This window comes from Protopterus annectens, chromosome 13.part0, assembly GCF_019279795.1.
Source record: "Protopterus annectens isolate FY-2018-M chromosome 13.part0, PAN1.0, whole genome shotgun sequence".
NCBI classification, from domain to species: domain Eukaryota; kingdom Metazoa; phylum Chordata; order Ceratodontiformes; family Protopteridae; genus Protopterus; species Protopterus annectens.
In genome coordinates this window covers 833,192,702-833,213,912 of record NC_056747.1, presented here as the reverse complement: position 1 = coordinate 833,213,912, position 21,211 = coordinate 833,192,702, and the positions used below count along the sequence as shown (strand labels likewise).

The window sequence follows — 21,211 nt, the reverse complement described above, 5'->3', positions numbered from 1 at the left end:
AGAGGTAAACCCCTCATTGGTAAGATCAGACCATAAACAAATTTCCCTGGACATCCATATCCCGTCCCCACCCTCAGCCAAGGAAATCACTGTAAATAATTTCTCAAAAGCTAACTTTGCACTTCTCAAGACTGAGGTGGAAACCTTCAAAGCCTCTGGGCCAGAGGATAATACAGCCCAATCCGCAGAATCCTTTACAAATGCATTCTATGAGCACCTGCAGGAATGCATGGATCGTACTATCCCAAATAAAACCAAGACTCACTCCTCCAAAAACAGGAGACCGGTCTGGTGGACCCCGGCCATAAATAAGCTATACAACAGAAGGAGGAAGCTACTACATGAAAGAGCAAAATCCCAAAAAGGGAAGGCATCTCTGATCAGTATTAGCAAGAAACTTCAATCCCTCATAAAATCATCAAAGGCCAGTTTCGAAAGAAAAATTGCCCTAGACACTAAAGATAATCACAAGGCCTTCTTTAGTTATGTCAGGAACATGGGCGGAAACTCCGAGATATGCTGTGAATTGTTGCATAAAGGTACAAAATATACCGAACCTACATACATAGCCAACATCCTGGCAGACAGATTCAGCGCAAACTCCCCCCCCCCCCATTCCCCCCCAAAGGAGCAAATGCCTATCCCAACTGAATGTAACCTCCCTGACATCACAGATGCACAGGTGAAAGCTGCCCTCTCCAAAGCAGAAAACAGAGCATCTATGGGACCGGACGGTGTCCCAGGTTGTGTCTTACACGAGCTCCAAGAAGAACTGAACCCTCACATTAAGTCACTGTTCAAACTTAGCCTTACTACAGGATATGTACCCAAAGAATGACGTACAGCTACAGTGGTCCCACTCCACAAAGGTGGTGCCACAACGGACCTCGGAAACTATTGCCCCATAAGCCTGACTAGTCTGGTCTGCAAAGCTATGGAGCGTATTATCATGGAACTCATAAACAAAGACATTGGGAGCCTCCAGACACTGGACCCTACCCAATTCTGCTTTGTTAAGGGCAGATCTTGCCTCTTAAACCTAGTTGATTTCTTTGAAACACTTACCAAAGCCATAGATGAGGGCAAGGTAGCCCACATAGCCTACCTGAACCTCGCAAAAGCCTTTGACACAATACCCCACTCGGACATCATAAATAAGCTTACCAGCTTAAATATCAACCCCTATATCACATGATGAGTTGCAAACTGGCTCAGAGATAGAACCCACATGGTCAGAATCGCAGGTGCCATGTCCGAATCCAAACCAGTTACAAGTGGCGTCCCACAGAGCTCAGTTCTGGGACCTCTCTTGTTCAGTATATACTTCTCTGAGGTTCAGGCTAACACGGGGGATTATGGCTGACAAAGTTCACAGATGACTGCAAACTGAGGGCCATAATCGAATCTCCAGCTGACACAAGCATCCTCCAAAAGGGTCTCACAAAGACGGATGCTTGGTGCCAGAGCCACGGCCTCAAGCTAAATGCTAAAAAGTGCATAGTCATCCCCTTTGGGAAAAACAAGGTGCCCACAAATTACCACATAGGTGGTAATCCGTTAAGTACGGAAGAAGTAATTAGAGATTTGGGGACCAACGTAGATAGTAATCTCTCCTTTGATAATCATGTTGCCAAAGTGGTTAGAAAGACCTTCTATATAGCCCACCTTATCACGAAAGGGTTCGCATTTAGATGAAGAGGGGTCATTGTGCCCCTCTACACATCACTCATCAGGCCCATAATTGAATACAATGCCCCTTTTGGGATGTACCTTACCCGACACCTGCAGCAACTGGAGAGACCCCAAAAGTACCTCACCAAGAGGATCATGGGCTACAAACAGATGTCCTATGCAGCTCGACTAAAGAAACTCCAGCTCTACTCAGTTGCTTACCGCCTACTCAGAGGCGATCTATGCCTGACGTACAAAGCCATGTCAAACCCAGAATTAATGGACATGCTCCACCTCAAAAAATCCAAGTCCCTTAGAGCTACACGCTCCAGGGACCTAAACCTCAGCACAAAAATAAATAGGACATGCTGGAGGGACAGATTCATTTCCGAGAGGCTCCCCTCACTCTGGAATAGAATCCCAATTCATGTTAGACATAGCCCCTCGCTGACCCTCTTCAAGCGAAATCTTGATGCGTGGATGGGAAATCGCAAATTCACCCCTGGGATCTCTTCTGTGTCCCTGCTAGACAGAGGCGCAGTAAACTAATCTTAAAAGCGTACTTTCTGTGACCTAGTTTACAGCGGCACAGTAGGCTAATCTAATAGTGAGGCGGAAGCCAAATACACTCTGGCTAGGCTTATAAATGCCCTAGGGCAGATAGCCTAGTATCTACTTATGAACCTATGAAACCCAGAGCTGTTGGACATGCTCCACTTAAAGAAATCCCAATTCCTCCAAGCTACACACTCTAGGGACCTAAACCTTGTCACCACAGTAAACAGAACATGCTGGAGGGATAGATTCCTGTCCTAGAGACTTCCCATACTCTGGAACAAACTACCTATCTGTATTAAACAAAGCTCCTCATTAGCACTCTTCAAGAAAAATCGTGATGATTGGATGGGAGATAGGAAATTCACCCTGGGGATCACTTCTTTGGCTGTGCTTGACAGGGTCACAGGAAAATTATTTTTTTGGGTGGCAAAAGCCAGGGTACCATTTGGCTAGGCTTATATAGACCCTAGGGCCAATAGCCTAGTAACTACCTATGAACCTATGAGAGATGGCCTCCAAGGTCTCCATCGGCCTCCTCTGTTCTGTCCACCAAGAGCCTTTTAGAGTCAGACATTATGAGACTAGTGGATCAGCTCCTGATGGCGAGGGGATTACCTCCATCCACAGTTCCTAGCCTTCTTCTATGTACACCCATGCAAATTCCTCCTTCAACTCCAGCCAAGATTTCGGAGCCACTGGTGCTGATCATCCCAGCTTTGATTGTTTCAGTGCCGATCAGAGCTCCTTCTCTGGCACCAATAGTTGCCCTGAGCTCTTCCGGTTTGTCGGAACTGGATATCTCCCACGGTTGGGGCTTTATTACTGGTTCTGAGGGGCAGGATTTGACTGCAATACTTTGTGAGCCCTCCATGCCCCTTGGGGATTGGCATATGTAAGCTTGACCCTGGGTTCTGCTTCAGAGACAGCTTCCTCAGTGTGGGGGGGGGGGACCACAGTTCCGAAGGAGTCTATTTACAGGGGAGGGTCTGCCTTCCAGGCTATGGAGAGGGCGTTGTCCATTGTGGACAGACAGTCTATGCCTTTCTTGTTGTGCCAAGCAACTTGTCCATCCCCTCGACTGGAGCTTCCCCCAGTCTCTTCCCTGGGACAGAGAGCACAAAAGCGTCAGGAACAAACCACCTTGGTTATATCATCTTTGGATACCTGTCCAGAACATCCCACCAAAGAGGTACCTTCAAAGAAAAATTGCAAGAGGAAGCACTTGGACTCCCCTGAAGAATCCTTAACAAAAGATACCGATTTCGATGAAGGGAAAGGTTCTCCCAAGTCACCCCCTGAAGATGTTTCCTTTGGAGACATCCTAGAAATCCTGAAAAAGAGTGGTGGCTGGACTACCCTCCAATCTTCCTCAGAGGAATCGGTATACCTAGAGGCTTTTCACACCCAGCCTTCTACTTCTTGGGTCTCTCCGCCCATCGTTGATGATCTTATTAAATTGATTGGCCAGTGGGCATGGAAAATTCCTGACTCTATTGAGCCGATTCCTAAGAGGCCTGACTGGATTCTCTCTGCCCCAAAAAATGAGCAACACTGGGCAAAGAGTATTCCTGTAGACACCATAGTGGTAGCAGGAGCCACTAAAAAGGAACGTGCAGAAGAAAGTCCTACTATCCATCCTTCTAACAAGGAGTCTAGGATGATGGATAGATTTGGGAAGCGCTTATACGCTTTATGTACCTTAACTGTCAGGTTCTTGAATTATATGGCGCATTTTACCAGGCTTCAGAGAGATCTGATTAAAGAACTTTCAGATACTCGTACAGTAGTAGTAACTGAAGGGGTTCAAGAAAAGGTTACTTCTTAGCTCACCACCCTTGAATCTATTTCCAAATCGTCCATAAGAATAATTGCCCATGCTGCCGAAGGGACAACAAGAGCAGCAGGTTCAGGCATAACCATCAGGAGACATGTCTGCATGTGCTTATGTGACTTCGTGGAGAAATTTAAGTCTTCTTTCATCAGTGCTCCAATTGACGGATCATCCCTGTTTGGCCCCAAAGTTAAAGAGACTCTAGCCAGATGTGAGAAAAATGGGAAAACCCTTTCTGCCCTGAGTGTATACTTCTCCACTCCTCAAAGGCCCTGTTCTAGGAACCAAAGAAGTGGGAGGCTATGGTTCAAAAAGACCCCGGGACCTTCCCAGGACTCACTTAGCAATGACTTTCCCTGGGGCACAGTGGGAAGTAATAATGGAAGATGCCATCCAAGAGGCAAAAATGGCCCACAGAACCAGGGTCCCAGAGAATCTTTCTCTGGTAACTCCTACCAGCGCTCCTGAAAGGAGGCCCAATTGCCTTTCTCTGGAGGCAGTCGGGGGATGATTATCCCTGCACCAAACTGCTTGGCTAGAAATGACGATGGACAAATGGGTGCAGGGGATCATTTCCAGAGGTTTCAATATTCCCCTTTCAAAGTAAAAAAGACCAAGAAGAGTCCCAGACATTCCACCCAGTCACAGGGAGGCAGCAGTCTTAGAAATTCAAAACCTGCTCAACAAAAGAGTCATCCAGGCAGTCCCATCAGACTAGAGAGGATCCAGAATTTACTTAAGATTTTTTTTTAGTGCCAAAGAAAACAGGGGACTGGAGACTGTTCTTAGATCTCAGTCAGTTGAACAAATCAATTCTTGGTCTTGGTTCAGTCAGTACTTCCATTCTTGAAAAAAGACAATTGGATGTGCTTAGTAGATCTTCAGGATACATATCACCATATAAAAATGGACAAGCACTCCAGAAGACTCCTGTGCTTCTGGCTGGGAGCTAGTCACTATCAGTTCAGAGCACTGCCCGTTGGTCTCACCGCAGACCCCAGGGTGTTTACCAAATGTATGGCAGTGGTAGCGGCACATGTCAGACTGATAGGATTCCAAGTGTTTCCATATCTAGATGACTGGCTCCTTACTGTTCCCACCAGGCATCAACTCATAAATGCACCAGATTACACTCTTCATCTTTTTTTCCAACTTAGGAATCACTATATACTATGAAAAATCTGTCTGGAACCATCACAATAACTGAAATTCACTGGAGTTATGCTACACACAGTCACTAGCCTTGCATCACTTCCCCTAGAAAGACTCAAAAGGATCAAAAGACAAGTGAGCCAAATCAATTGCAGGAAGAAAGTAATAGCGAGACTTATTCTACAAACTCTAGGGTCGATAGCAGCCTCCATCACTCTAGTTCCTCTTCCAATGGTCCCTATTGAATCAATCAATGTCCCATCTTATTATAATCACCAGTCATTGCAAAGAAGACTTGAGTTGGTGGCTCCATTCCAACAAAATCTTGTTGGGCTATCCCTTTGTTCCTCCTCAACCCCAAGCCATAGTCACCATGGACCCAGGTAGGATGGGGGGGGAGGGCATTATCTGGGAAAGACAGTCCAAGGCACTTGGTCACAGCTGGAGGCCAACTTGCATATCATCATTGCAGAGATAAGGGTGGTGCTCTTAGCATTGCAAGCCTTTCAGGATGCCCTCCCTTTCGGAATGATTGCTGTTCAATCAGACAACATGTCAGTAGTCTGGTATATCAGCACTCAGGGGAACCAGGTCATACCCTCTTTGTCGAGAAGCTCTCAGAGTCTGGCAATGGGCAATTTCCTCCAACCGCTTTCTAATGGCAATGCACATTCCGGGAATCTCCGATGTAATTGTGGACAAGTTGAGCAGAACCATCCTCATGCCTTACGAGTGGTCTCTCAATCCAGTGGTGGTGGGAAAGCTATTTTGCCACTGGGGCCAACCTTGCTGCAGTCTGTTTGCGTCCCCTCTGAACAACAGGTGCAGCAGTTACTTTGCCCTAATACTCCCCCCCCCACCCCCGGGGGAAGATACCCAGAGACACTATCCTTCATGATTGGCTCCTCGGTCTACTGTATACCTTTCCCCCGATTCCTGTAATTTGCCAGTTTCTAAAGAAAGCCAACAGGTCAGAGAACAAAATAATCCTCATTGCCCTGTTCTGACCTCAGCAAGTCTGGTTTTCTTTCCATTGGCCTCATCTACTGCAGAAACCCTGGATACTGGACCCAGCTCCAGACCTATTGTCCCACCCGGAGGAAATGGTTCATCCAAATCTTCAGCACCTCAAGCTCATTACATGGCTTCGACAGTTCCTATGATAGCCAGGCATTCCTCCCTCACTTCCCAGGTCCAACACATTATTCTGGTCCATCACAAACTTTCAGCTAGAAAATTGTATCATAACAAATGGCTAAAATTTGCTAAATGGTCACTTGAGTGTAATACTGACCCATATGCAGCACAGTCGGCTCGATGATGTTCAGGAATATTCTTCCATCAGACCTCCCAAAATTCAGGTAGCTAGGAGACTATGTTCCACAGTCAAGGATTATGTGAAGGTTGACATCAGATGAAAAAGTTATGACTTACCATAATGTCCCATTTGTGCTGTCGATCTTTACTAATCCTTGACATTCCCTCCCTCCTTCCGATGGCCTTTAGAACTCTTGGTGGACTGAATATTCGCAAAGACTGGCTTCATAATAAGGACCCAGATGTGGTCTAGTATATAATATTTCTTGTCTGTAACTATTGTATGCAAACTTGACCTGAGGTATTTTGGTGAGGAGAATTATGGGTAGAGCCTAGCTTGAGAGTTTTTGGAAGGTGTGAGCTGGAATAACGGCCGAGTTGGTTCCGAGACTCGGAACTGAGCCCACAGTCGGGGATTAATGAAGATCGACAACACAGATGGAACATTATGGTAAGACATAACTTCTTTTTTACTGTATGTGAATTGTTTAGTATTGGATTACAGAGAAGGAAAAACACTTTTTGGAAAGAAAAACTTGACTTTTGGATAAAATTCTCCTTTAACATGGAAAACTGTTTTGTTTATTGCAAAGCGAGTGTCTGAGTTGCAAGCTGTCATAGTGGAACATTACCTGATTTTCCACAGGGATAAGGCTGGTTATGTACTAACCCTCTTTCTTTTCAAAAGTGGTCTCAGAATTGACTCTAAATCAGTCATCAGTCTTACTATGTTCTTTCCAGAACCCAAGTATAAGGGAGAGAGGATACATCATACCTTAGATGTGTACTGGCAGCTCGGGTACTACCTTGACAGATCAAAACTCTTCAAGAAGGCTGAAAGAATTTTTTTATTTTCTAAACAAGGGAAAAGAAGGGCCAATGTGTCTCTAGGCAAACCATTGCACATTGGTTGTCCTTGGGTATTGTGTTTTGTTGCACCCTCCATGGCAAGGTGAATTTAGGCAAGGAAAAGGTGCATTCCACCAGGGCCTTTGATCTTCAGTGGCACATTGGAAATGTGGACTCTAGAAGTATTCTAGAGGCAGCAGCTGGTCCTTTGTCCATGCCTTTATGAAGCACTACAAGCCTTTTCTAGATCCAGAGTAGGCTTCACTGGGACCATTCTTCAGGAGCTCATGGACCTTTATCTTTCGCAGCTTGAGTAAGCTTTTGAAATCTATCTAATTGCCATTAAGACAGTGTGTTTGTTGAACACAGTACAGTAGCATAAGTCCTACTTACCTGTAACACTAGATGTTCATAAAACATACTGCCTTACTGGTACTACCCACACACCATCACCATTTCTGGATGTACATAGTTTGGTGTTTGGGTTACTGTGGAGTGCTGCTCTGTGGGCTTTATTGTTGTGTGTGTGTTTTTTGGTATTGGAACAGGAGGTGTTCTCAAAACTTATATTTCCATCTTCTCTTCCTGCTGGATCCTAGAAAACTGAAAAATAGGCTGTGGGAGGACTCTGAGCTTTAATAGACTGCCAGAGGTGCAGGAGGAGGGTAGCAGGGCACTACTACCAAATTACCAGTAAGGCAGAGTGTTCTACAAACATCTACTGTTAGAGGTAAGTAGGACTTACTCAACTGTACTTTGCATTTTATAACAACAAAAGCTGAATATTATGCCAGACAAGTTGTAGAGTTTACTACTGGGCTCATTTTATGAAATACTTTTTCTCAGGTAATTAATGTTTGTCTGTTCTTCTAGCAACAGAATGGTTCTGGACTTTAAAGCACTGCAGGAAGAATAATATCTAGAGAAATGTACTTAATAAATCACGTGTTGTCTGGTTCAATAGAGCAAAGCTAACCATAACTTACACTTATTTTTGTTTGCTTCTTGTCTACAAAGCTGGGAACAGAAAATACCTGCACTGAAATCTAGCATAGAGAAGACGTGGCTCTACCATGAACTTGGCCGTTGCTATCTAGAGTTAAACTGTAATTCTAAAGCTAAGGATTATGGAGAGAAATCACTGGCGTCAGCTGAAGAAGCAGGGGATTCAGAATGGCAACTCAATGCCACTGTTCTGGCTGCACAGTCTGAAGGTAAGACTTTGATGGACAAAAATATTAAAAACTGGAATTTGTCTGCATGTAAGGATCATTTTGTCTATGTAGTCTGTTATTCTAATAATTCAACTGCTGATGTTCATTACTAGATTGCTGTTGCAGTTGTCTAAGCCGTATAGTTTATATCCTGCCAAGGATATGACAGCTAGTCAGTATTCAAAGCATTAGGGCACCTTTAGTGTACCCCAACTGCTGATGGGCTTGAGGAGAGCCACATAAAATCACTGGTTTGGGTGCCAAACCCTTTCAAACTTACTTGCTATTGATGTACACTCCTCTTGTGGGCTTCAGAGGATCAAGGGTTGGCTAGTGTTTCTTCCTTGCTGGGCAGGTAAGTACCCTTTGGTGAAAACCTTCCAAAAAAATTTATTTTTTTTAGGAAACATAGTGCAATTTTTTTTTTTTTTTTTGTACAGAATTGTTTATTTTGGCTAGGTTTTGTTTTAAGCCAACCGTTATGAGACATTCTTGTAAGGAGACAAAATTTTTTTTTTTTTAGAAAACGTTTGCTTTTGTTAAATAGTATTTGCAGAATTATACAAATTAATTTTGACAGAGACTTGGATAAGTACTTTTGGAGGCTGTAACTGTATGTTTTTGAAAACATTGTCATTATGCAAAGAGTATGTTTCCAACCATTTCAGGTTTAGCTATCTGCGATTCAGACACTTTTCTCTGTCAACCAAGGAGCAGGCTCCTGACTGTTCAGTTATACTCTCTGCCATCCACAAGAAAAAGAAAAATTCCAGGGAGTTTTTGTTAGTTAAGCAGGCTTCTTGTTTGCCTCAGCCAAGTTAAGCAGGCTTCTTGTTTGCCTTAGCCACTGATGGATGACTCTACTGTAGCCATTTGGTTTTTCAGACCACACATATTTTCTCTGGATCCCTCTAATGTAGCACTTCAAGTCACCAAAGACAGGGACATAGGCACTTCCTCTGTGGGCATGGGAGAACCACTTTTGTCAGTCTTGGAGGAGAGAGCAGTGGATGATTTGCTGCATAGCTGGCCTAAGGTGCATGATTCCCAGGCTTTGAGTTTGTCTACTGCCACAGAATCATCTAGAAAAAAATGAGAAAGTTAAACATTTAGCTTCCTGTATCTACATGAATTTATAAAAGGAAGATTCAGTATGCTTTGCTAAATGTTTAAGTGAAACTCTTAACCTCTTTTACTTTGATTCCTCTACGAATGGTAAAAGAAAAAGAACTCCTTCTGTTTCCAACTCTGATTGCCAGTCTAAAGAGCAGGGACTTGACTGGGAGGGGATTAATTTTGTTTATTCTTCTAAAACAGAATAGTCTGGTTCTAAAGAAACTGAAATTTCTGATTTCCCCATAGAAGGGTTTTCTTTTTCTGAAACTATTACCACTATGAAATAATTATTTCATTGGGAACAGAGTGATATTCCAGTTTCTCAGGAAAAAAATATTATGATTTGTTACAACTGGACTTGCTTCAGACTGCAGCTCTTCTTCCTGTTTTACCTGCAGTATGCCTGACAGTCAACCTCCAGCCCCTAAAAAGTCATGTGGATTATATAAAATTCCTCAGACATGTAATTATTTGTTCTCTAATCCTAAATCTGACCCTACAGTGATTTTTTTATTTTACAAAATGTTCTGCTGTAAAACATTTTGTGAATGATAACCACACTCCTTAAGATAAGGGGGGGAAAGCTTTTGATAGATTTGGGAAGAAAATTTATTCTTCTGCCACCTTAATATTTAGAATTCTAAACTTCCAGGCTTACATGTTAAAGTTTTCGCTGGCCTCTTTTGAGAAAATGAAGAAATGGGCTGCTAGCTTTCCTTCTTCTTCTTCTTCTGCCTCTCAGGTGATCAAACATTCTCTAAAGTGTTTTTAGTAGTTCTGTTGATGGTGTATTAAGTGCAGATACTACTGGTTCTGTTATGAGAAGATTTGCACAGCTACATGCACAATATCTACCTGAATATGTCCAAGCTAAAATTTTAAATTCTGCATTTGAGAGGGGGTATTTTTTTCTTTGCTCTTCTTCCTGTACATCATGCTTACTTGCCCATCCATTTTGCCCCTTCCGCACTGGGTCTGCCATCTACCCTTTGCCCCCACCAGGACTTAACTCTTGTAGCTGCTGGGGCTGGCCTACACTTTATTACTCCCCCTCTCCTAATTTTGTGTCTTGTGGTCCAGTCCACGGTAGCCATGTGTAATGTAAGTATGTGGCATATTACCCTGCCTCCACAGCAACTCAGCAAAGCCTAATGTTGCCCCATTGACCACTTCTGCAGGTGACGTCCCCAGTCTTCACTGGAGAATTTCAGCCAGAGGTGACCAAGACCCCCCCCCCCCAGGATGGGCACACCCTTCCCTCCCTGTCACACTGTCAGTCATCGAACTGGAGTTGCCTGAGTCATAGGCATTATCCCTCTACACCACCAGAGTGGAGAATTCAGGACCTTTTACTGGCAACAAAACAGTCTCAGTAAGTCTCAAGAAAGCAAACTTTTAAAAAGCAATGATGAAGAGTCTGTAAAGGGAAAGGAGGAGCCTCCCAGAACAAAGGACCATCCAAAAAGGCAGAATGACTATTTGCCTCTTCTAGAACCCTCTTCCTTTAAATCTTTTCCAAAGTCTAGCTCTGCATTTTTTCTATGGCATCAAATAGTTTCAGACCAGTAGGTACTGAGAATTATCTAGACAGGTTACAGTTACTTTCAGGGAATTCCTATGTGCTCTCCAAACTTGATATCCTTGTTTCCAGCAGTCATCCACAGCATATGTTGTCCCTCGGAGTGATAAAGCCCATGTTCCCAGAACAGACAGATGGTATTTTATTCAGTAATTTTACTGACACAAAAGAATGAAGGATCTTGGACACCAGTTCTAGATCTTTCCTTTTTCAACCTTGTATGTCAAACTCTCAAAGCAAAGTTCAAAATGTTGTTCCTTCAAGCCCTGTTACCTCTCATACCTCCTCTTTCAAGGTATTTTTTTTTACCAATTTTGAGCCCTGCCCTTTGGTCTCACTGCAGCCCCCAGAGTGCTCATCAAGTGCATGGCAGCAGTTACGGCTCACTTAAGACATCTAGGATTCCGTGTGTTTCCATACCTAGATGACTGGCTCCTGACCGCCACCACACAGCATTTACTACTGCAAGTGAGGGATGAAACAATACTTCTTTGTTCCAAGCTAGGCATTACAATACATTTCAAAAAGTCTGGCTTGTCACCTTCACAGCATATTACTTTCATAGGCGCAGAATTGGATTCAACAGAAATGGTGGCAAAACTTACCTTCGAGAGAATTCAGTCCCTTCACTGTCAAATCAGGACCTTGATGTTAAGAATAAAGGTTTAGGCGAGGTATGTGTTACAGGTTCTGGTTACCATGGCAATGGCAATTCTTCTAGTTCCTCTAGCACGCCTGCACATGAGGGTTCTCCAATATTTACTCTTTTCCCAGTGGTCCATGCAAGATCTACCTCTGTCACATCAGATAATCATTACGGATTCATGCAAGAAAGATCTTCTCTGGTGTCTTCAAACGAACCAGTTGTCCTTGGGCCACCCGTTTGTATTTCCGCAACCGACAGCTATACTGACCATGGATGCTTCCCAGATCGGGGGGGGGGGGCATTATCTGGGAATAACTATTCAAGGCTTATGGCGAGAACACAAAAAGCACTTGCATATCAATGTCCTAGAGATGAGAGTTGACAGCATGGCTGCTCCAATTCCACGTATAGCCAGGTGTTTTGATTTTTCCACTGCAGTTAAACATATCTTGATCTCTTCCCACAAGCCTTCTACCAGAAAACTGTATTCCAGTAAATGGAAAATATTTTCATACTGGGCCGTTAAGCACAATTTAGATCCTTTTACAGCTCCTATCACAGCAGTTCTAGAGTTTCTCTCCAAACTTTTTGACGAGGGTGCAACAGCAGCTACCATTAGGGTACAACTAGCAGCCATATCTAATTTCCATATTGGGGAAATGGGAATGTCTGTCATGTCCTACAAGCTATGCAAAGCCTTTTTGAAAGGTACCTTCCTACTGAGACCTCCAGTCAGAGAACCTCCACCCACTTGGGACCTAAATTTTGTTCTATCTATCTTAGTTTTGCCACCCTTTGAGCCAGCATCATCTTGTGATATAAAATTTTTGTCATGGAAAACTCTCTTCTTGGTCACCATTACATCTGCCAGATGGGTGTCAGAGCTCCAAGCCCTATCTATCTGTCATCCTTATACAGTTTTCCATAAAGACAGAGTATCTTTAAGAACTAATGCTTCTTTCTTACCAAAAGTGTGTTCAGAGAATAATTTAAATCAATCTGTTGAGTTACCAGTGTTCTTCCATAACTTTAGCAACAAGGCAGAATATATATTACATCAACTAGATGTACACAGACAGCTACACTTCTACTTGCATAGGACCAAAGATTTCAGAAAGTCAGATCAGATTTCTGTTTCCTTTTCAGATGAAAGGAAAGGATTACAGGTTTCTAAGGTAACTCTGTCAAAATGGCTTACAGATTGCATTTCCTTTTCTTACAACAGTAATAACTGAAAGTTACCAGGCAAAGTGAGAGGCCATTCCACAAGGGCGATTGCAACTTCATCGGCCTTTCAAGCTACACTTCCTATGGACTCTGTGCAGCTGCCACATGGGCGAGACCTCATATCTTTATTACTCATTACAAAGTAGATGTGGCCTCCTGGAACAGGTCTTCATTTGGATCCACTGTACTGAAGAGTCTTTTTTTCCTGAGCCACCCAGGGATGAAGGTGCTATCGACGCTATCCCAACCAGCAAGAATTACGGCGAGATAGGACAACATAACATTAAGAAGTTATGTACTCACCATAATGTTCCATGTTTGTTGTCCGTCTCGCCTATATTCTTGCATCCCACTCTCCTTCCCCCTCCTTTGCTCCTGGAGGATTGGGCTGATATTATGATATAAATATATGTATGTATATATGGATATAAATACATTTTTTTTTTTATTTTTGGAGTCTCTGATGTCCTTCTTCATCAGCTAGACAGGCTGGGGTTATAATTGTATATAGACAATAGTATTGCTTTCGCTTACAAACATGATCTGGGTATTCTTCCCTAAACATTATGGGATAGGGGTTAGCCTCGAGCCAGTGGAAGCTGTCGAGCTTTTGTATTAGGCCGAGTCAGAACTGATGCTCAGTTCAGAACCCAACCCAACCAGCGAGATGGACAACAAACATGGAATGTTATGGTGAGTACATAACTTCTTATTTCAATCACTGTGTGCTGTATTAAGTATTTACTTTTCAATATGTACCTCCCAAATCTCATATGCTTAGATTTTGATGTATTTATCAGCATATTATTCTCCTGTGCCCAAATGGTCAATTTAGTCAAGTTCTTTTGCAACATGCCATGTCTGTAAGACATGTAATGAGTTTACCCAATTTCAATTCATCTGCATACAGACTGTAGAACACCTTATTTGAAGAACATAGATCTTAAAGGTAAAATTCTCAACAAGTAAGGGCCTAGGATAGAGGCCTGTGGGACACCTTGACTGTAACCTCGAATTTCAACTGTCCAGTTGCTGTATGATACATACCACATCCTATTTGTAAGCCATGCAGCTGTACATCTTACCAAAACTACATCAATACCTAACTGTTCTAATTTATTAATTAGTGTTTTGTGTATGACCCTGCCAAATTCTGAAGTTAAATCTACATAAATTACATCACAGCACAACTTTTCATTCATAGCTGTTATTATTTTGTTATAGAACATCATGTTACAGGTGGTCATAGATCTGTTTTTAACAAATGGATGCTGATATGTGGTTTCATGTATCAACATTTTCCATTTCTGACAATAACTTAATCCATATTACCTTCTCCATTATTTTTCCATAACATAAAACTAAACATAGGGGTCTATATGACACTTGGTTTCCTGTAAAGACAGATTTAACATTGGATGTCTTCAATCTTGAGGACCCTCCTCATATTTATATGACATAGTAAATAATAGATATAATGTTACTGTAAGTTCTTGCTGAAGTGTTCTGAGGTCATTATTACTAATTCTGTCTCATTCCAGTGCTTTGGATCCAGTTTGTATAGTTCTTTTTCAATATAATCTAATTTGATTTTAGTATCTGAGGTTACCTGGATGTCACTAGCACAATCTATCACCCCCTTTGTGGAGCTAAAGTGATTTTCATAAGATTTTGTAAATATATCTATAATCTGTTGTGTCTGAGAATAAATTTTAGATTCTACACACAGTTTATCGAGTTGTATGTCTTTACTCTTTCCACATCCCATGTATCTATAAAATGGTTTCATGTTATGCTCAATGTCTTTATATCAATTTTCTTCAAATTTTCGTTAGTCTTGTCTTACACTATGTTTAATTTATCTGTTTAACTTGTTTATTTCAGTTTTCATAGTTGTAGTTTAACCTCTTTTCCTTATATTTGTTGTCTGTCGCCATAGTTAATTATTTTGTTCTTCTGGAAACATATCCTCCTGACATTGTGTGCCTAGATCCTGTGGTTAAGCATTTTTTTTTAATTTTTTGCATTCAGACAATTTCTCTTTCAAAACTTTCCACATTTCTTTTGCAGTTTTCCACTGAACACATTGCTTACATAATGATGGTTTTGCTTCCATATAATCTGTTATTAATCTTCTGTGCATTGGTTTAAATTTCATTTTGGCAGAATTATCCACCAACAAATTAACCTTTATAACCCATGTTCACTGCACATCAACAGTGGTAAAACTTGACATGAAATAACAGTAATTTCTTTATTAACGCAAAGAATGTCTAAAATGTTCCGTTCCCTGTTAAGCTTTTTTTTAACAATCTAAAGAAATTGTTGTTCCTGAGCATACGTTGTGAATAATTTCCTTGCTAATGTTGATGAATCAATATTATTCCATTTTATTTCCGGTAAATGTAAGTCCCCAGTCACTATTATTCTTCCCTCCTGTGTTTTATGCAAGAAAAGTATGAATTCCTCTAGGTCATCAGCACTAGGTCATCAGCACTTGACGGTGGTCTATACACTCCAACAATTGTTATATGTTCCAGGGTTGTCTTTATTGAGAGTTACACAATCTATAGTATTGGTGTTTTCGCTGAACATGTAATAATCACAGGTCTCATAACTATCTTTAATCCCTATCATAACACTTCCACCTGATTTTTTTGTTAGAATGTCTGTTACAGTAAAAACATTTATATTCTGACAAAACTCAGAACTAGTTTACAGTCATTGTTCTTTAACCATGTTTCATAAACAATAAAGACATCAGTCTTTTCGGAACATAGTCAATTTTCCAATAAAAAAATATTAATGTTCCTGGCATTAATAACCAGTGATACATCAACTGTTGCTATCTGTGAAGTATTAAATTTTTGACCTGGCAAAATCCTGCCTTGTGTTTGTCAAATATTGCAAAATACCTGCTGCAATAACTATCTTCCCTGATCTTGACAAGTGCACGCCATCCTGTCTGAACACATGTGCCCAAAATTAGGCTTGGATTCTCTACACATTTCCATATTTTGAAACAAGACATGTTTTTTCATGTAGGTATTTACCCAAAACATCTTCATTCTTGGTGACCTGACTCTCCTTTCTATATCTGATTTGGGAAAAGTATGTCCTATCACCTATGCAAACTATGCTATCTAAGAGGGTTGTAAGTTCCCTACTAACAGTCAGAGACTCCTTGCAGATGAGATCATTTATTTATTTATTGACATTTGTTAACCAGGTTAGTCCAACTGGGCTTGTGGCCCATTTTCAGTGGAGACCAAAGGAGAAAAGTTCCAAGAAGAGATATACAGTTTACAAAAAAAAGAACAATTCTAAGTACAGTTATATAAGAAATGATTTGATTAAACAACAACATAAGGAAATATTGTAGCAAAAATTCACATACAAGCAAATGCATCTATCATATTTATACAAAGTAGGTATAATATGTACATATTTACATAAAGATTTAAATTCATCAGTTGTGATTAGACCGCTAGGTTTAGAAGTATTTGCTATGGGGAAATACCTCTGCCTAAGGGAGGGGAAGCAAATGAGGGAGGATGAGTTAAGTTGGGGTTAAACAAGGGCAGGTTTTGGATTTGAGTAGATGAAGTTTGAGTTTCTCTTTAAAGTGGGATGGGTGTATGATGCAGCATATGTCTCTAGGAAGTTTGTTCCAGTCTTGGGCAACAGAGTACTTATACAGTAGTTTGCCAACTGTTTTTTAGGGTGGTAGATATGTAACAGTTGCTGATTTGATGAATGAAGGGTACGAGTAGGATAGTAAGTAGTAATGAAGGTAGAGAGAGCGGGGCAGGAAGAAGGTCTATAGAGAATGGTATGTAACATTTGGAGTTGTGATAGCAACAGTAGTTGTGGGAATTCAAGCCAGTGGAGAGAGTTTAGGGCTAGGCAATGATGAGTATTATATGGAAGGTTAGTGATAAATCTAACTATCTTATGATAAGTTTGTTGTAGTTTGGAAGTTGGTGAGTACAGGGGCGTCATAAAGAAGGGAGGGAAGGAGAAGAGCTTGAGCAAGGGTGAGTCTGGAATTAGCAGTTAAACATTTTTTATTGCAATAAAGTAGACCACATTTTTGGTGTGTCTTTTTTATACATTGGAGAATATGCAAGCTGAATTTCAGTTCATCATCAATAATGACCCCTAGGAGTTTGGTGTGGGCTTCAGGTTGAGTAGTAGTGTTATTCAAGGAAGTAATGACAAAGGAGGATTTATGATGAGTGAGTGATATGGGAAGAAATAGTAGGAGTTTGGTCTTTTTAGAGTTAAGGATGAGTAGATTGCTAGTTAACCAGTGTTCTGTAGATAGGAAGACCTGTTGAGTTTGGGTATGGAATTCAGAGATGTTGTCAGAGATGGAGATTAGAGTTGAATCTTCTGCATTTTCGATGAGGGAGGATTTTTTGCAAGCTGCGAGTTTAAGGAAGGAAGGAGGAAGTGTTGTCAGTGGAGGGAGAGCAGAATATGAGCTTTTGCAGAAGAGATTGGATGTAGGAGGTAGAGACAAGATGTAAGGTGAAAGGAGGTTTGTCAGATGGGTTGGGAGGGGTAGGCAGAGTAGTAGTATTGCAGCTGGGGGGCATGAGTGTTTGAGTAGTGTCAATAAAGTGTTTATTGAGTAGAGTGGCCGTTTCCAGAGATGATGAGTTAGGGTAAGGGCTGGGTTTGCAGGAGAGCCAGGAGAAAAGATTTTGTTAATAGTTGACCAGAACTTCTGAGGGTTGGATTTGTTATTCAGTAGGGCAGAGTTATAGAAGGACTTTTTGTCATTATTGGTGTGTTTTTTGATGAGATTTGTGAGATGTCTATAACTATGTAGTTGGGGTAGTTCTTTCATTTTTATCCAGGATTTCCATGCTTTGTCTCTTTCTAACATAAGGGACTTTGTCTCTTTGGAGAGCCAGGGGGCATTGTTAGATTTTAGTATAATCTTTCTAGAGGGGGCAATAGAGTTTAGGGTATTTAGAAATATGGTATTGAAACTATCTATTGTGTCATTGAGAGGAATGTGCTTAAGGATGGTTCAGTCTCTGGAGGATAGAGTAGAATTGAATTGGGCTAAGTTGAAGTTGGTGAGTTTGCGACAGTCTCTATAGAGGTGGGATTTGGGAGGTTGGGTGTATTATCGAAAGACAGAGATGGGGAGATGGTTGCTAAGTTGGTCTGGATGGGTTGTAGGGTTGTGGTATAGTTGAGGGGAGTTGGTGAGTATCCAGTCTATTATAAAGTTAGAGGCAGAATTGTTATGGATTCAAGTAGGAGACAATATTAGCTGACGGAAACCATGTAGATTAATACTAAGTTGAGGGGGAATCTGATTTGAGTTTGGACCAGTCTAAGTTAACATCACCATGTTGAATGTATCATATGGTATATTATGGGAAAACCATGATAGGATCATCCCCAAGGTGGTAAATTTATTCCCAGGTGGGTTATAGATAGAGGCTATAGCAAGTTTTTTTATAAAGACTGAGGTGGCAGTTAAGTATAATGAGCTCGGGTGGGTGAAAGTCAGGGAGGGGTATGGGTAGAGGAGAAAGGTAAGGCTGTTTGGGTGGAGGATGGTGACACCTTCTGTTTTGGGGAACCTGTCTAAATGGTAGATATTATAGCCTGGTGGGAGTATTTCATTATTAGAGATATGTGGCTTAAGCCATGTTTCAAATAAGGAAATAATGTGAGGGGTAGTATGGCAAGCCATGCATGAAATTCAGTAATTTTGTAGGTTAGACTTTGAATGTTTATGGAATATATGGCTAAGTGTTTAGTGGAGGTAGAGTTGGGTATAATAGGCTGGGGAGAGAGAGAGAGGTGCTAGGAGAGGTTGGGTGAGTAGGGGAAAGCTGAGATGTGTGGTTTTGAGGAGAAGGGAAGGGGCTGGGGTTGGGGTGGATGTCCCCAGATATAAGTAAGTTCTTAGTAGAATGAGAGAGTGTAGTAATGGATAGATGTAATTTTAGTAATTTAAGTTTAGGTGTGTAAACAGAAGGATGGATTAGGTAGTTTGTGGTAACATAAGGAGGGAAGGTTGAATAAGGTTGAGGAAATGTTAAAGAAGGAGGGAGTTAGATGAATGTTGTTGGTATAAGAGGTAGGAGAAGTAAATAAAGGACAAGGTAGATTATAATGATAAGCTGTCAGAGTTAAGTGTAGAAGGAAGAGTGAGGTGGTAATTATGAGGTATTTCATTTTTATTTACAGGGGAGGGGAAGAGAAGAATAGAGGAATGGGAGTGGGAGTAGTTATGTGGAGGAAGTGAAGCAGTTTGAGATTTGACAGGAAGTGGCTTGTTATTGGATGTTGGAGAAAGGAAGGGGTGGGATTGGATGGTATAAAGGAAATTGTAATGGGGTGGGTGGGAATGAGGGCAGGGTAGGGGAGCGAATGGAGCAGGGTTAACACCCAGGACTGAGAAGCGCAAAAAGAAAAAACAATTAGTGGTAGCAGATTGACTGGCTAGGGGGATAGATAGAAAGATAGCAAGGACAATTGGAGAATATTAGCCTCCGATAGCATAAGTATGGCTATTAGTAATTCTTAAAGTAGATACCAGCTCAGAGCAGCTGAAGACAAGTTTACAGAGTGGGTTTGGAGAGAAGCAGGGACAGCACAAACAACAGGGTCAGGGTAAAAACACGACCTGTTACCAGATATGAGAGAGACTGCGAAGGGCCCCAATGGGGAACATTTGTACCGATATGCACAATAACAGATCTATATTTCCTTATATTAAGGAGTTCTAAGACCTGTCTCACATCATCTATTTTTGCTCCTGGCAAGCGTAACACTATTCGATGTTAGTTATCTTCTCTGCAAATGTAAGTATCATTTCCTCTAACAACTGAATCTCCAAATACAAGAATTTGTTTTTGGCCAGATCTGAAGAATCTTCACCTTCTAATTCAGCAATATCTGCTCTGTCAATTGTTACAACATCACCATTAGTCTTATTAATCCCACTGTTTTCATTGCTTATTACATTTGCAAGCATAAAATTCTCATCCACCTGGCTTTGTACATGCACAGCTTGAGACAGGTTGTCAGCGTTTGTCTTTCTCCTCTTTTTTTCTGACAGTAAGCACCTGCCAAGAGGAGAAAATGCTGAGATAAGAAAAGGAGCCACTTTTGTGATTTTAAGCATTTTCTTCTGATTTTTTGTTAAGTTTTACTGCTTTGCCGCCTACTTTTTGGCATTTTCCGGCTTGCTAAAGTTTATATCTGTAACAGTAACAGTACTTGGAACACATCTAGAGCCTCTTTACTGCATTTCCTGTGTTGCACTTAATTTAAAATTGTTTTTTTTTCTCTAAAAACTGCATTTTACCTGATTTTGGCCTAGCACTCAAGTGTGAGGTCATTTATTGCACTGTTGTGATTATTTTGCTGCTTGTGTATCTCTGCTACCTTTAAACTACAACAAAAAGAAAAAAAAAATCTTGCTTTTTTCCCACTTTCTGAAAGTTAAGAAAGTTCAGTTAAAGATTTGCTGTTCTGAACTGTTTGGAAGTTTCTAGAAGGCCAGTGCTTGCTTGGGCTAAAGGGAAGTCTCTGTGTTCACCAGTGGAAGTGGTTAAAACTGAACAGCTTGCCTGTCCCTGGAGGAGTGGTAACTACCTAGAAGCTGTAGTTTTATTGGCCATTTTGGGTCAATTCTAAACTCCTTGATCTCTCTCTCTTAAAACCCTACAACTCTCTTTTTGCGCGGTTTTGCGCACTGAGCAGTGTCGCCTAAACAGATTTAAACTATTCCAGGCTCCACAAAGTCTGCTCTTCACTTTTTCCCTTAGAACTCTTAAAACTCTCAAAGTAATCACTCTATTCTCTTTCTAAAGCCCTGCACTTGCTCAGTTCTTATAAGGAAACACTAACTAACTAAAGCACTACACCCTCCTTGACTTCTCATAAGTATTAGACTCCCGATTGGTCCTTCCTGATCAAGTGAAAAATCAGTTCCCTTCCCTAATCTGATCAGTAAAAAAACAGTTCCCTATACTAATCTGGTATGTCCAAGGGTCAGTTTCAAGGTTACTCTC

At 41.3% G+C, this 21,211-nt stretch overlaps 1 protein-coding gene across 2 annotated transcripts in view; it reads left to right on the top strand.

Moving 5' to 3' along the window:
* Positions 1-21,211, top strand: part of LOC122787701 (outer dynein arm-docking complex subunit 4-like) — a 1,060,374-nt gene that overhangs the window by 581,581 nt on the left and 457,582 nt on the right. For both annotated transcript variants that reach the window (XM_044054554.1, XM_044054553.1), the window contains one exon: positions 8,396-8,592. In XM_044054554.1, coding sequence (XP_043910489.1) covers positions 8,396-8,592 — 197 coding nt within the window. The remainder of the gene's footprint in view (positions 1-8,395; positions 8,593-21,211) is intronic.